This window comes from Pterocles gutturalis, unplaced genomic scaffold, assembly GCF_000699245.1.
Source record: "Pterocles gutturalis isolate BGI_N339 unplaced genomic scaffold, ASM69924v1 scaffold38187, whole genome shotgun sequence".
Lineage (NCBI taxonomy): Eukaryota > Metazoa > Chordata > Aves > Pterocliformes > Pteroclidae > Pterocles > Pterocles gutturalis.
The window spans coordinates 27,133-41,683 of record NW_010111514.1 but is presented as its reverse complement, the minus strand read 5'-3'; the positions used below and the strand labels follow the sequence as shown (position 1 = coordinate 41,683).

The 14,551-nt window shown below is 36.2% G+C and overlaps 1 protein-coding gene across 1 annotated transcript; it reads left to right on the top strand.

The window, feature by feature from the left end:
- Positions 1–325: 325 nt before the first annotated feature.
- LOC104461987 (epidermal growth factor receptor substrate 15-like) lies at positions 326–6,577 on the top strand (the record flags this gene model as incomplete). The annotated part of the gene is made up of 7 exons (XM_010073751.1): positions 326–421; positions 849–914; positions 1,370–1,495; positions 1,947–2,006; positions 3,609–3,800; positions 5,369–5,514; positions 6,373–6,577. Coding segments are annotated over 7 exons (891 nt in total), but the record flags the coding sequence as incomplete, so codon positions are not given.
- Between the last annotated feature and the right edge of the window lie 7,974 nt (positions 6,578–14,551).

Below are 14,551 nucleotides of genomic sequence, written 5' to 3'. Positions count from 1 at the left end.
ACCTTTTGGATCAACTTGGTTCCTCCAAGATAAACACCTGTAATTGTTACTTTAAATTTTCACTGCTCTGCTGTAGAAGAACTGAGTGCTGAGAACTGATCACACTAGCCAAGAAGTTACTAAATGCTTGCAGCTAGTAATTATAAACTTTGCCTCACTGTAGGAATTCAGTGGTTGCTGACTGCTGCTTTCTGTCACTTTGTGATCCACTTTGAAGCCATTTGCAACCCTTTGTATATATAGCAATACTAGAAAAGCTCTTAATTCTTCTGAAATTTGAATATTTTCATATAATAAAGCCTTTAAAATCTCATTTTTCCTATAGGAATTTTTTGTGGCATTACGACTTGTAGCATGTGCACAGAATGGATTGGATGTTTCCCTGAGTAGTCTTAATTTGCCTGTTCCTCCACCAAGATTTGTAAGATTTCTTTTTTAATTGAACATATCGACTCATTAATAAGAACTACTTTTAAGTTAACAGTTAGGAAGGTTTGGTATAAATACCAAGCACTTCTGAAAGTGATGTTGTAGGGCAACAGGGCCCTACAATAGGGGAAAATTAAGCAATGTGCCATAAGAATCTACATGTTCTAGTGGGGATTGAATATAGAGTTGAGTATAATTTGAATATATATGTTATTTGTTCTACTAGTGTTGTCCTTAATGGAAGAAACATTTAAAATATCTTACTCTAAATTTTTGTGTCCTTAACTAAGGTAGGAGTGACTAAAATGCAGTTCTGGCTTTGAGAAGGAGCACCTTCTCAACTAAGGGAGTGATTTTGTGAGGTCGGAACCATGTCTCTTTTAATGTGTTTTGTTTTCTTTTTTCCTGTTATTCTTTAGACTGATACTAGTAGTCCCTTGCTACGCAGTGGAACAACATCAAGTGATGTACCATGGGCTGTTAAGGTAACGTAAAGATCAGGCTGTTACCTAGATCTACGATGTTGTTTGCAAGAAAACATAAGTCTGTCTGAGAAAAATACAATGTTACTGGTAGCTGTAGTTTGTAAGGTATAATAAGTTGGCATTCATGTCAAAGCTGTAATTGGGCTAGTAGACCTCATGAGATAAAAACACTTGTGACTTGGGAAATCTCTTTATGTTTAGAAATGTGGTTTATTTGGAATAGTTACCTGAAGACATGAAAATAATTGAAGAATAAATCTCACTGGGTTTTGAATGAGTCTCTAGCTTAGAAATAAATTTTTTTAATATTTTGTTTCAAGCATTAGGAACTGCAATGTGTGCGTTTCCAACTGTAACTTTAAAAAAAAAAGAAGTTAATACTTTCAAAAAAACTGCTGCTTCTTAGGCTAAGTGTGACTGTTTCCATAAGGAATATTTTTCTTCTGCCCCTGCAGCTGGAAGACAAGGCCAAGTATGATGCTATTTTTGACAGCCTAAATCCTGTGAATGGACTGTTGTCAGGTGATAAGGTGAAACCTGTACTCCTTAACTCAAAACTGCCAGTGGATATCTTAGGACGAGTAAGAATATCTTTTGACTTAATTGTTAATTCACAAATTATAACTGTGCTACACTCAGCAACATCTGCTTTTCAAATTCAAGATTTGTAATAATAAGCTGAACTACTAAATACTGTCTTATGGAGTGGCCGTACATGTGTAATTGTAAACTGTAAAAAAAAAAAAAATTTTTTTGATAGATTACCTCTTACCACAGTGTATCAGTTATGTGTATTCTTGACCGCTTGGTTTAGCGCAGGGTGCCATTAGTGCACTCTGTCTGCAATTTAACAATCTTCTTTTTTTGCATGGTTTATATGAATGTATGTTCCTCACTCAAAACTAATACTGCTGATCTTAATAGAACCTTGGATAGAGGGAGGCTGTTCTCACATTTGTTTTTAATAAGCTTTTAAATAGGAAACTGCTGCAGTTCAGGCAAACATCCCTATATTCTGCTTTTTATTGGTAGGTATGGGAATTGAGTGATATTGACCGTGATGGAATGTTGGATCGAGATGAGTTTGCAGTTGTAAGTATCTTCTGCATCTTGGGATTTTGGAAGTCTAATCGCAAAGGTTTAAATAGTGGCATTGTGTATTAATTTTTGACTGTTTGCGTAGTTCATTTATTGCCTTTATTCAGAGTCATTATCACGTTTTAGTACTAGTTAATGTTTCTGGCAGTTTAGTGAATGTCTCTCATTACACAGCAGTAACTTTGGGGGCTAAATGAGCCATTAAAAACTTAAATCTGTGATCTAGTCTGTGATCTGCTGTCCCATGAGAGACTGAGTGTTTTCATGGAATAAGTTTTACCTTAACCTTCACTGTTTATAGTACTTGAATGCCTCAGGATACCTTTGAGGAAAATTTTAAAGGAATTATGTATAAATTCTTCAAAAAGTCGTAGCAAGTTAGAATTTTAACAGTATTAATGCCAGGAGTGATGGAATAATGTAAGAAGTGGTAAATAAGTTTCACTTCCCCCAAGAGATGGCAAGTGAGAAGAGAGTGGGAAGCTCTTGCTTTTGAAGACTGTGTAAGTCTTGAATGTGATAGTAATCATGCATCAGATTTTTCTCAGAACTTTCAGCTTGTTTTTGCATGTAAGCGAATTGGAGAGGAGGGAATTATACATTGACTCTGGAGGAGGGGGTTTAATTTTATGGACAGAAATATCAAACCTAACTTTAAAAGTTTGGAAAAGCTAGCGAAGTATCTTAACCACATTCTGCATTGCAAGAATCTTGAAAAAGTAGTGTGACCTTTCTGTCCTCAAGGGGAACTAAAGCCAGCCTTTAATTTTAATTTATAGAAACTAAGCTTTTGTTTATCCTTTCAAAGTTTAAAATAATAAAATAAAAAGAAAATTAAAAATATCTGTTTAATTCTTAAGAATTGATGTTATGGACAACATCAAAACCTTGCTTTGTTTTTTGTAATATAAATATGATTACCTTTTTCTGCTGTCGTGTATTTTTATCAAAGAATAAAAGTGTAAAAATTGCTTTCTTGAATATTGTTGTAGTCATCTTCAGGCACCTATATGCTTCAGTTTCTTTTGAAACCAGTTATTTTAAGAACCTAGTAGTTAACTGTTACTATATTTGCTTTCTTGTGTTTATACTTTAATTCTTCAGACTTCTAGCTTTGAGATCAGAGGATTGATATGCACTAAGGAAATGTTTGAAAGAAATTGATAATCTGTACAGTATTATAAAATTTCTTTAAGGTGCAGGTCTGTGTCTTGAACAAGTCGTAAAATTATTAAAAGATACAACCATGACAAAAGAATAGTTGCTAAGTGGAGCAATTCCTGGAAAAACAGTGAATGCATTAAAATCAGTTGTTTGAAGTGTTCTCTTAAATAAAATTCCACAAGTGATGGTACAAGCTTGGTAACGTTCAGGAGAATCATTTTAATGTTCTGAAAGACACTGAACTTCATTTGCTGAGCACTGAACCTCAAAGTAGTAATGAACGCAGGTCAGAAGGTGACAAGCTGCAATTCAGCTGAAAGGGGCTTGTAACAGAGAAAAGTAATTAAAAGATGTTACAGTGATTAACTAATTCTTATATGTATATTTGTTTCTTATATATTTATGTATCCACACACCTTATTTTTTGTTCAGGCCATGTCTTTGGTGTACTGTGCTTTGGAGAAAGAACCAGTGCCAATGTCCTTGCCTGCAACTTTGGTGCCACCATCCAAGAGAAAACCTATTAGTGTTCCAGGAGCAATGCCATTAATTCCATCTTCAACAGCTACCAAAGAGTCTCGTCAATCCTTGCCACGTGTAGGCATTTTAACACCATTAACACAGGTACAGTGCTGAAGTTACTGAGGGTTAGAAGATTTCTGCTCTTAATGCTGTGCTTTGGAGACTGCCTGGATGAAGAGTCTTGATACAGGCTTTTAGTTTCCTTCTTACCCTGTTGATTGGTTGATTAATTTGAGGAGACTGATAGGAACACCAGGGGGAGAAGTATGAAATTTGTCTTCTGCTTTTTATGGATGTCTCCAGATACACAGTTGGATAAAAGAATACTATTTAGTAAAGATTTTGAAGATATTTTAAAAATAATTTATCTTAAGGCATCAAGCTCAACCCAAAGGTCAGAATATTAAGAAAACAGTTTAAAAATGTAGTCCAGGTACACATCTGCAGAACATAAGTCTTCTGGCTGAAAACTGATTTGAATTCGGACAAGTTCTTAAAACAAGTTGTCTCAGGCATGTATGCACAGATGTATATGCGTGCATGCATGCAATTTCAAGAAGACCTTAATGAAAATGGAATAGATAATTGCAAGCAATGGGAAAAGGAAATAAAAAGTCTGGCATATCCACCTAAATGCATGAGATTTGGTGTTTGTTCCAAATGTGATTATTAAGAAGATTGATGCCTCCCACCCCGGTAAGTATATTTAATCCCGCTCATTTTAGAATCCAGAATTCAGGAAAATGTCTTTACTAGTAGATTATAACTTAACTCATTCTTTTCAAAATAAGAAAAATTTGAAAAGGCAATCTAAGGTAAGAACTGTAGTACTTAATGCATGCAATGCTGCTTGGACACTTGTGTACCCATATTTGAGTGATCAGTAAGAAACTGGAGGTGCTAAGATTTTAATCTGGCAATTTACTTGACTGATGGTAGGTCTTGCTGCATGTATTACAAAGCAGTACCATTCTGGATGAGTGTTTCAGAGTACGTTTTGTGTACAGCACCATTTGGGATTAATCTGTTAATTATCCCTGTACACTGAAATGAATTAGTGTTCATAGGCTTGCACCTGAAGCCATGTTCACTCAAAAAACTGAAACATCTTTATAGTATAGTGTTTGGAAATGTCACTGAAATAAGAGAAGTGGCTGTAATTTCTGTCTTTACCTTGATTGGAGATAAATCCTACAATTTAGAGTGTGCCAACTATTAAAACTCTGGGCTTGAGCAGTTCTTCAGTCCCTCCAGCTAAATCTCTCCAGCTGTGTAAAGAGGAATAAAACTCATAGAGCCAGACAGTAAGCAGGACTGTGAGAGAGCACAGCGAGGAGGGCACAACCCCATGCTGGGAGGAGATCTGGGCTCCAGGGGATACTGCTAATGCATAGGCAGGGAGGCAGAGCGGGACTAACCAGCCTTTGTGCTTCACTGATGTAAGTACTTTGCTTCTGCTTTTGGAGTTGCTTGTGGATCTCTGTGTATCTCTATTTGGGAGGATAAAACCAGTTCATGAGCTTAGGCACCTATATCACTTTTTAAATCTGTGCTGTAGTCCTTGAATTATGTAAGTCTGAAAGTAACCATCTGAAAACAGAACTGCCTATGTCTTAGTATTGTGGTTTTTGTTCTTTTTTTTTCCCCCTTCCATCCCCACTCCCCTTTAGTGGGTTGTATCGCCTGCAGACAAAATTAAGTATGATGAGATCTTTGTGAAAACTGACAAGGACATGGATGGATTTGTGTCAGGTGTGGAAGCCAGAGAACTATTCTTGAAGACAGGACTGCCTTCTGCTCTTCTTGCACATATCTGGTAGGGTTTTTTTCCGTGACAGCTGTTTAGTTGATGGCATGGTTCTCACTCCTTCCTAGTGCTTTTCATGGAAGGTGCTATGTTGACATTCCCGGAAAGTGAAGGGGTTTTTTTTATATATAGTAGCATGGCCTCTGTATAAGCTGTGGTAACTTCTTTGCCTCCACTTTTGGACATAAATGGGGAGAAAACACATTTATGCTATGTGTCCTCTCCTAGGGGAGGTAGTAAAGCACTTCAGCTAAACCCCTGTATTTAGGACATCATAGTGGTGTTGTGTATCTAAACACTGATACTGTCTGTATACTGGTGAAGAGAATTACCCATGTGAAATTCTTAGGATGTGAGACATACGGCCCATCTCATTCTACAACTTACTTATCTTTCATTACAGCTAGTAGTGACACCCACTGCTTTTTTTAATTCTTTCCCCAGTATAAGCTATTGTGGAGCACTCTGATAGGAAAAACTTCTTCTTGCCTCCCCCCCAGGGAATGGTTAACATAACCTCTAACTTAAGAATTTTAGGAAAATCAGATAAACATGTGAAATTTCTTTAATTTAGAAGGAACTTCAGTTACAGGTACTCGGGTGTTGTTACTGACTCATAGCCCTGATTCTGCCTTTCACCAGATCGGAACTTACTGTAACAGTGCTGTGGACCTTAGGTGTGCAAAGAGAAAGCAGTTGTGTATCTCTGAGTAATGTTTCCAATTTATTACCATGCCTTCTATATTGCATTTTTTAGAAGAGGAGATACGCATTATCAACTTTCACATTTTTAAATGACAGCAAGTACAATAAAGAGGACTGTACTTGCAGCAATGAGGATTTGATTTCATGTGCATCTCTGTACAGGGCTCTCTGTGACACAAAGGACTGCGGAAAGCTGTCAAAGGAACAGTTTGCGTTGGCTTTCTATTTAATTAATCAGAAGTTAACAAAGGGCATTGATCCACCTCAGGCTCTGACTCCAGAGATGATTCCACCTTCAGACAGGGGTGTCAGTTTACAGAAGGTAAGGATGGGTTTGGCATTTTTTTGTATAAATCTCAAACAATGAATATCAGTTTCAAAGGCTCTGCAAGAAACACCTCATGTACTGACATACCTTAAACTTATCATAATATCAGGAAGAAAACAAGTCTTGAGTGCAAAGAATTAACAAAACACTGTTCCATTCATGTTTCAAAATGAAGCTGTCATTTATTATGCCTGCCAACCAAGCAGAGAGATCTTATGTTGAGAAAGCATTATCTTCTGTTTTGAAAGAGTAATCCTTCTACTACCTGTCTAAAGAAATTTTAGTTTGCACTTGAAATAGTGTGCACAAGTTCAATGTTTTTCTCCTAATGTGTTCACAATTACCTTTTTTACGTTGTATTTTTAAGAAGTCTGGAAACAAAGTGAATTAAATAAAGTTTAGAATTATATGTTTAAAGTTTTAAAAGTAAACGGTCCTCCATTTTATACTTCACAGATAGTTTAAATGTCTTCATAGTCTGTTGATTGCCATTTATCTTTATCCAGCAGTAGACTGTACCTCAGAAGTTCAAGTTGTATTTATCAGGATGGTAGAGGTCATAACAAATTCTTACTTGTTTTACACATCATGAAGTCTGATGTGGGTTGCCTTTTCTTGGTTGTGCAAAACATTGACCTAATTCTACTACTTTCTTAAACAGAATGAAAAATTCGCACCTGAAAAAATGAAACTCAAAATTTGGCACTACTTTTGAGTTTCTGTAACTGGTATCTAATTTCTTTTTACATTCTGTTTTTTAAAAAGTAATTGCTTTGTTTGCAACTCTACTAATCTTTTTTGTATGTTTGCTTTCCTTTCTATGTCTCTTTTCTAGTTTGGACTGTTTTTTCCATTCTGCACCACTCTGCTTTTCATCCTTATTATTCTGTCAGTTTGTTAACTCTGCTTTCTCAAGGTTAGAGAATCTTTGCTTTTCTAATATTTACTGTCTGTTGGTTTAATAATGAACATCCTTCTAAGACCCTTACATAATCACTGAAGTAGCACAGTACTTTTCTGAAGTGTCACAGCATGTTGCGATCTCAGATTCTTGCTGATTTCCATAGTTGCTCATTTGGCAGAACCCCAAGGTTCTTCCTTGAGCTCAGACATCTGTGGCTGTTACCTGTTGGTAGTATGTGCTGCTTAAACTTAAAAGAGAAGATGCTGTGTATTGCTGGGGAAGTGGTGACAATAGTAACCCAACGTGACAGTTGACAGTTATCATTAGGACTAATACCCATGGTTTTACTGATTATACTGCAGAAAATGGAGTGATCAGAACACAGTAGATGAGATCAGTGTTGGTTACTGCTATTCTGTGTGCGTAAATTGGTTTATAGAACTCTCAAAGACATCAATGTGACTTTTTTTCTTTTGCATTACTAACATAATAAGGGTAAGAATATTGTGGAAGAAGGTAAGAGATTTTTTAGTTAGCTCTGTAAATCCTTACCAAGAGTCTGTTTTAGTAGATTGAGCTGAACGTTCAGCTCATCATGAGCTTTTTCAAAAAGATGTTGTCCTGTTGATATGAAAGAACCTTTTTGTCCAAGATTGTTGTTCAAGAATTGAACACAAAGGATGAGAGCAGTAGGCAGAAATAATGGTATTTGCTAGTTTTCTTGAAGTGGCATGGCTTACATTGTGCAAAAAAACAAAAACCAAGCTTCATCTTCTGAATTGACCAATATAAACATACTAGCAGAAATATCAGTAAGTACAATGGTGATTCATTATCCTTTTAAAGTAGGGGAAGTTAACTTGTGATCCTTCTTGGTAGATGTTCAGAATGCATATGCATGTATATTGCTGTTATCTAATGTTTGGTTCCCTTACACTACTGTGGTAACAAAGTTCTGTAACTTTTAAAACTTAAATGCAAGTTCCTCTTAAAGAATTTTGACAGAGATTTACTTTAATTACTATTTTGAATTAAAAACTCGAAGCATTGTTTGCTTGCATGTTGCAGTGTAGTAAATGGCAGCAAATTGTTCTTTTGTCTTTGTTAACTTGTATATTGAAGCTAAAAATGTTGGCTTTTATGTTCCTCCCCACACCAGTTCTCCTGAACAATTGAAAATAAGATTGAACTACCTTTTGTTCAAGCTTGATTCTGGCATTAGTGTGCAGAATTTCTTTAACTAATGAAAGGAGGAGGCCTGGAAAGTGTTTGTACTTAGTAGCTAATAGCTCCCTGTTTTCCTTGTGTTCCCTTTTGAGGAGAAGTAAAAACTTTTTCATTGGAACACCATGAGCAACTCCACAAAACTCCTGTGTAATTCCTTTAGAACAGGATTAAACTTCATAGTTACTTTGCCAACTTGAGAAGCTGGATACTAACCAGTTTAAAAATAGCTGAATCGGTTTATTTTTTCTCAGTTCATGGCATTTGTTCTAGTAAAATATGCATAAATAATCTATAGTTCTGCTGAACAATATTCTCTCCCCCAGCATGCTCAGATTTACTGTTTAGTCTTTTCACAGCTCTTGGTTTTTTGGCGTTTTGTTTTTTGTTGTGTGGTTTTTTTTTTCCCTAGAGTATAAATTTGTATAAATACATAGTTAAGAGCATCTTGATTTATCTTTAGAGCAACTTCATCATTTAAATACTTTTGTGGTATTTTGGGGGTATCGCTTGCCTTTTTAAATTATATGCGTATACTTTTCCTTCTAACTTTGTGTTTGTCCTGGATGACTTTATTGGAGGCTTGAAGGAACTGATGTATTTATAGAAGGTAGCATGGTTGCCTCCTGAGTATGTTCACGTTGTGATAATCCACAGTAGAACAATTACAGTATTTGCTAGTTTGTGTCTTGAGCATTTGTTCACTAGTCATTTATGTGTACTTTCTTGAAACAAATAATCTGTATTGCGGTTGTTGTCTTATAAAGACATAAAGTAAATGGCAGCTCATGGGTGTAACTTACCTATGGCTTTGTAGTATCAAGGTTTCATTCAGTACTCTGGAGGTTTACGTTAAACTAGCTCGATGTCACTTAAAGCATTGCAAATAAGCGTCTAAACTCTGCAACAGGAGGATCATCAAGGTGAAGAAATATAAGTATAAAAGTAGTGTCCAAACAAAACTACTCTTAAATGGATGCTAGGAAGCCAACTAAGCATTAACTGTAAGGTAAATCTCATTTTGGAACTAGATTTTTTTTTTTGTATGATCAGGTGGTCCTGTGCTTTTGCGGAAGATGGTCTTCAAGAGTTTGCAGGAGACAAAATCTGTTTGAATTGCTAGATGCATTGGATATATGTTGCGTCCTGTTAATCTAGCATCTGGACTGTTTGGGGTTTTTTTAAGATTGAAGATTTGAAATACAATGCTATCAACAGTTGTTAAAAGAGGATAGCTCATGCTGTCACAAAAAGTTGTTGGATAGTATAAGCTATAAACTCACAGTATTTACTTTTTATCTTTCAGAGTACTCAAGGACAGAATTCAGTAGCAGATTTTTCTGCAATTAAAGAACTTGATACGTTAAACAATGAAATCGTAGACCTGCAGAGGTAGGTAAAAGAGGAAGAGTCATAGTTGTCTTGGATTCAGTTGTGCTACTTTTCTGTTTTTTAAAAAACAATTCAGTGCATAAGAGAAAACCAGGTAGTAATAGACTGCTTTGCTAAAATAGATGGTCTGGAAATAGTTGTAATACTGTTTAACACTTCTACTCTTTGCTCACTCAGATGAGTGCATTTAAGCCAGCAAGACTGAAAGGGCTGACCATCATGCTTGCTGGGTGTGTTTCAGAGAACTACACATCTTAGCATCCTGAGATGGAAATACTCTCTCTTGTTCATCTTTATTGGCAGATGAGAATGGAGCAGATCTTTAGGATGCTGGAACCAGATATAAATTGATATTAGTTGTCTTTGTTTTGTAGAGGGAATTCTAAGGACTAGTGGCAGTAAGGAAGTGAGATGAGAAAGATGAAGAAGTATGTAGGGTAGAGTGGGAAGGTGGCAGTTTGTATATGAACCTCTGTTAGGGTTTTGGTGGTGGTAAAGGTGGATATGCTTCCCTTAGTAAAAGAAACTGTTGCACTGAGAAAAATTGTTTTGAGGTCTGCAGACTCTTGGGTTCCATTTCTAAGGTTATTAAGACGATGACTTTAAGCGACTAAGAAAATCAAGTTTGTGTGTATTGTATAGACTTAGTCATACTTTCAAGACATAGCAGATATTTTTCTTCAGTTTTTTTTTGTACTATGATAAATCTACTGAAAATTGTATTAAGAACAGCTAATTCTACCATTTTATAAGTGAGGGTGCTTTGTTGTCATGAAATCTGCCTGTCTTACTCATGTCCCTTGCAGGAACGATTTAATTTGGCAATGTGTCAAATCACAGCCTGTTTCCTAAATACATAAATGTTTTTTTCACTTCAGCCGCTCATTCTCCCTGTTATTATTCCTACTGCCTCCTAACTTCTCCCTGCTCTGCATGCCTGTGTTGTTTGTTAGGTTGTATTAATTCCAGTTTTAGACTCTCACATTTATTAACCTGAGATATGATTTACAACTGCTTATACTTGCTGTTAGTATCTTAGAGGGAAATAAAGTGTTTGCCAACATGAATTTTTAGATGGAGCTGGTTATCAGTAGATGGGCTTGCAGCCTAACATGCAAGCCAGTCTGTTTCTGTCTTGTTTTCTTTTATTTTCTTACTGTGAGGAATGAGGGAAGCATGGCCTTTGGAAAGTCATTGCTTCCATTTCTTCAGTGGCAAGTATACTTGGACAATTATTTAAGACACATTTGAATGATATTAGATTGTTGGAGATCTGGTAGGGGCAAATATTAATATGTATTTATTTTTGCAAAGGGGAAATTTACTTGGATGTGATTTAGAGGTTCAGAATAGAACTGGATGGACAATCAGAGGTTTAAGCCTGTATTGTCAAACTGAAGTATAAAAGAGGTTTGTGTGGTTTTATTGGGAATGACTAGCAAACTTTCAATGTCATAAAGTGAGTTTTGTGGCTCAAGTAAAGTTTTTTTTCCTTTTTTTTCCCCAATAACATGAATTTTTTGATTATTTGGAAATCCTTTAGCAACCATAGAAGAGTTATTGTGGTAGCAGAGTAAATGTTACTTTTCTGTACCTTCCCTAAGCACAGGTGGCAATGCTACGCAACAACTTAATCTTTGTGGTAAATGTAGGAAACTTTCAAAATCTTTGGCACATCCACGTTTCTCTTATAGCTGGTGAAGTACACTTTCAGTCTTCATAGTTATCATATAAAAATGTAATTTAAAATCAAGTTATTTTTGTTCGTTATTAAACAAGATATATTGCTCAGCTGTTGAACTCAACATGTAATAATTTCTAGTCCGTTATTCATTCCATGGAGAAGTGTGCATGAGAGCTGCGTTTCTGAGACCCAGTAACAGAAATTGAATTTATTTTTGAAGTGCACTTTCAAAAAAAACCCAAAACAGCAGAAGAAATTCCCAAAAGAATGACAACTTGTGGAGAACATAACTTTTTGAGAGACTGAGCAAAGAAGGCAGAGGTGATGTGTTTGTGTGGGAAAGATTTCTGGTAGCCAATAGCTTTTTAATCTAGTTCAGTAAAAACAGTGTCAGTAAGGTGGAGGTTTAGGATCAGATGAAGAATAAAATGCTGAACACTTATTAGCAAGGATAATTCCCCTCTGGTGGGTGCAGTGATTCACTTTGGGACTTTGTGGAATCTGCATCATTTTGAGCCTGTAGGTTCTGTTTCAGTTGCACTATATTTTTAGAAATCTATTTGAAGCTTTTTTGATCAGCATTGTGGGAGGCTAGACCAGATGTTCTTAATATTCTTTTTTGAGTCATAAAACCTTTTTCTTCCCCAGCAGACCCTGCTTTGCTTTCATGCATTCAAAGCTAGCTACGGCCCACAAATTAGTGGAATCTCTTCAAGGTTTACCAATACTACATTCCTCACTAAGCACGTGAAGTAGTTGAGCTTAACTTAGTGTGTCTCAGCAAAGGTGCCATCCTTCACATACGTTGGACAGCAGCTGTTATATTGCTTTGAATATAAATCAGATTAAAAGCTGGTAAGTTGGTCTCTCAAAAGTAAGGAAACAGTAGAATGTCCCCAGAAAAACAGGACAGCCTCTCCCTGCTGTACACTTGCATCAAGCCTTTGTTTCAAAGTTCAGAGATCTACAGTGTTTTAGCAAAGCAATGGTAAGAATTTTAAGGTAGGCTAGATGATTTCTTCTAACTTCTGGTTTGGAAGTAACTGAGCTGTTGCAGCTGCAAAGGTTATGGGGAACAAAGGGGAGAAGAAACTAGGCAAACCCAAAGCATTTTTTCTTGCATTACCAAACTGAAGTACTACTATACTAGAAATTCCCAAACCACAAATGTATGTGAAAATAAGAAATGTTGGGCAACTGAGTGTAGATAATGCCACCAGCTTTGTGAGTAGTCATCTGCCACTTATTATGGAAAATAACTATGATTTCCTGGTTTTGTAACTAAGATGGTTCTAAGTGTTGGCCATCGAGAAGCCTGGCCAGGATTGTTTCATATTTGGCTTGAATACATCTACTGACATGGGGACTCCTCAGTTATCAGCTGCCACAGACACTTGCCATATGCTGGCTCCCATTTATAAATTACTCCATTCATGCATTAGTAAAAAGCTTACAGATTTACCAAAGTTATTTGCTTGTAAATCATTAAGTATCTGCATTGGAGAAGCCATCTATTAATCTATTTAATTGTTGCTTTTAATTTCTTTGATATGAGGTTCTCCTGACCTGACTACTACTAAAATACATGGGGAAATCATATTGCTTTCATAAATGGCCTTGGGCTGGTTACAAATGTCATTTTTTGGCAAGACCACAGTTCTTTTTGGGTGGTTTGCTTTGTTTGGGTTTGTGGTGGGGTGTGGGTTTTTTTTGTTGTTGTTGTGGGGTTTTTTTGGGTTTGGTTTTTTTTTTTGTTTGTTTTTTTGGTTGTGTTTTTTTTTGTTTTTTTTTTTTTTTTTTTTTACAAGTTCTGAGGTGGTAAGGGCCTTTATGATCCAGGAAGTTTGTCATATCCAATAAATCAGTTTTGTTACTTTTTTTTTGGTTCTTTCAGTTGCTGAGCATTCCTACAGGGGCATACCAGATAGTTTGTAAAAGAAATGGAGGCATTCAGAAGAATTAGTGAATTAAGTAGGTCTGTGTTGTCTTTTTTTGAAACAAAGACGCATTACGGGGGGGGGGAGGAGGGGATGTGTTATGTGTACACTACGTACACTCAGATTGTTTTCCTTTGCCTGAGACTGCTGCCTAAGCTTTTCTTGTTCTTCCTGACAATAGTTCTTTCACTTGATTTTTTCCAATTCATTGTTTGTGTTGTGATTTGGCCAGTGTAAGCAGCCTGTGGGTGGGTATAGTATCCTGTTGCTTGCTTGGCATAGTCCAGTTTGCAAGGTTTAGGTACTTGGCTTCTGTTGAAATGAGAGGGAAGCGGTATTCATCTCTGACAGCCTCCTAGGCATATATCAAAGCATACATACCTGCTTGCATTTCTATTTCCTGCTCAGTTTTCATACCTGAGCAGGAAAAATAACGAGTATTTGTTTACCTAGTCAGTTATTCTCTTTTATCTTCCATCAGGAATAATATGCCTGAATACTTGCTGTGCTTTATGCATGTCTGAGGGCGTGAAGGTATTTTTCAGCCTGACTTGTATTTAGATCTTTGGAAGTGCTTGATTGAGATCCTTTGTTCATGGAAAGTTACAGAAGGCAAAATCAACACAACTTGCTTCAACACTCTGTTGTAATGCTTAAAATATCTAAGTACACCTATGCTACAAATACTAGTTTATTGAGCTATAGCTTTGATGGAAATGGTAAAGATTTGCTTAGAATTTCTATGATAATTTTTTTCTGATGAATGGAGAGCGTGGAATTTTATGAAACTTGAAGGCTCACGCTTAACACAATAACTATCCTTATTCTTCAGAGTCTCTCTTTCCCCATCTTTCGTTTTTCTTCCATTTAAA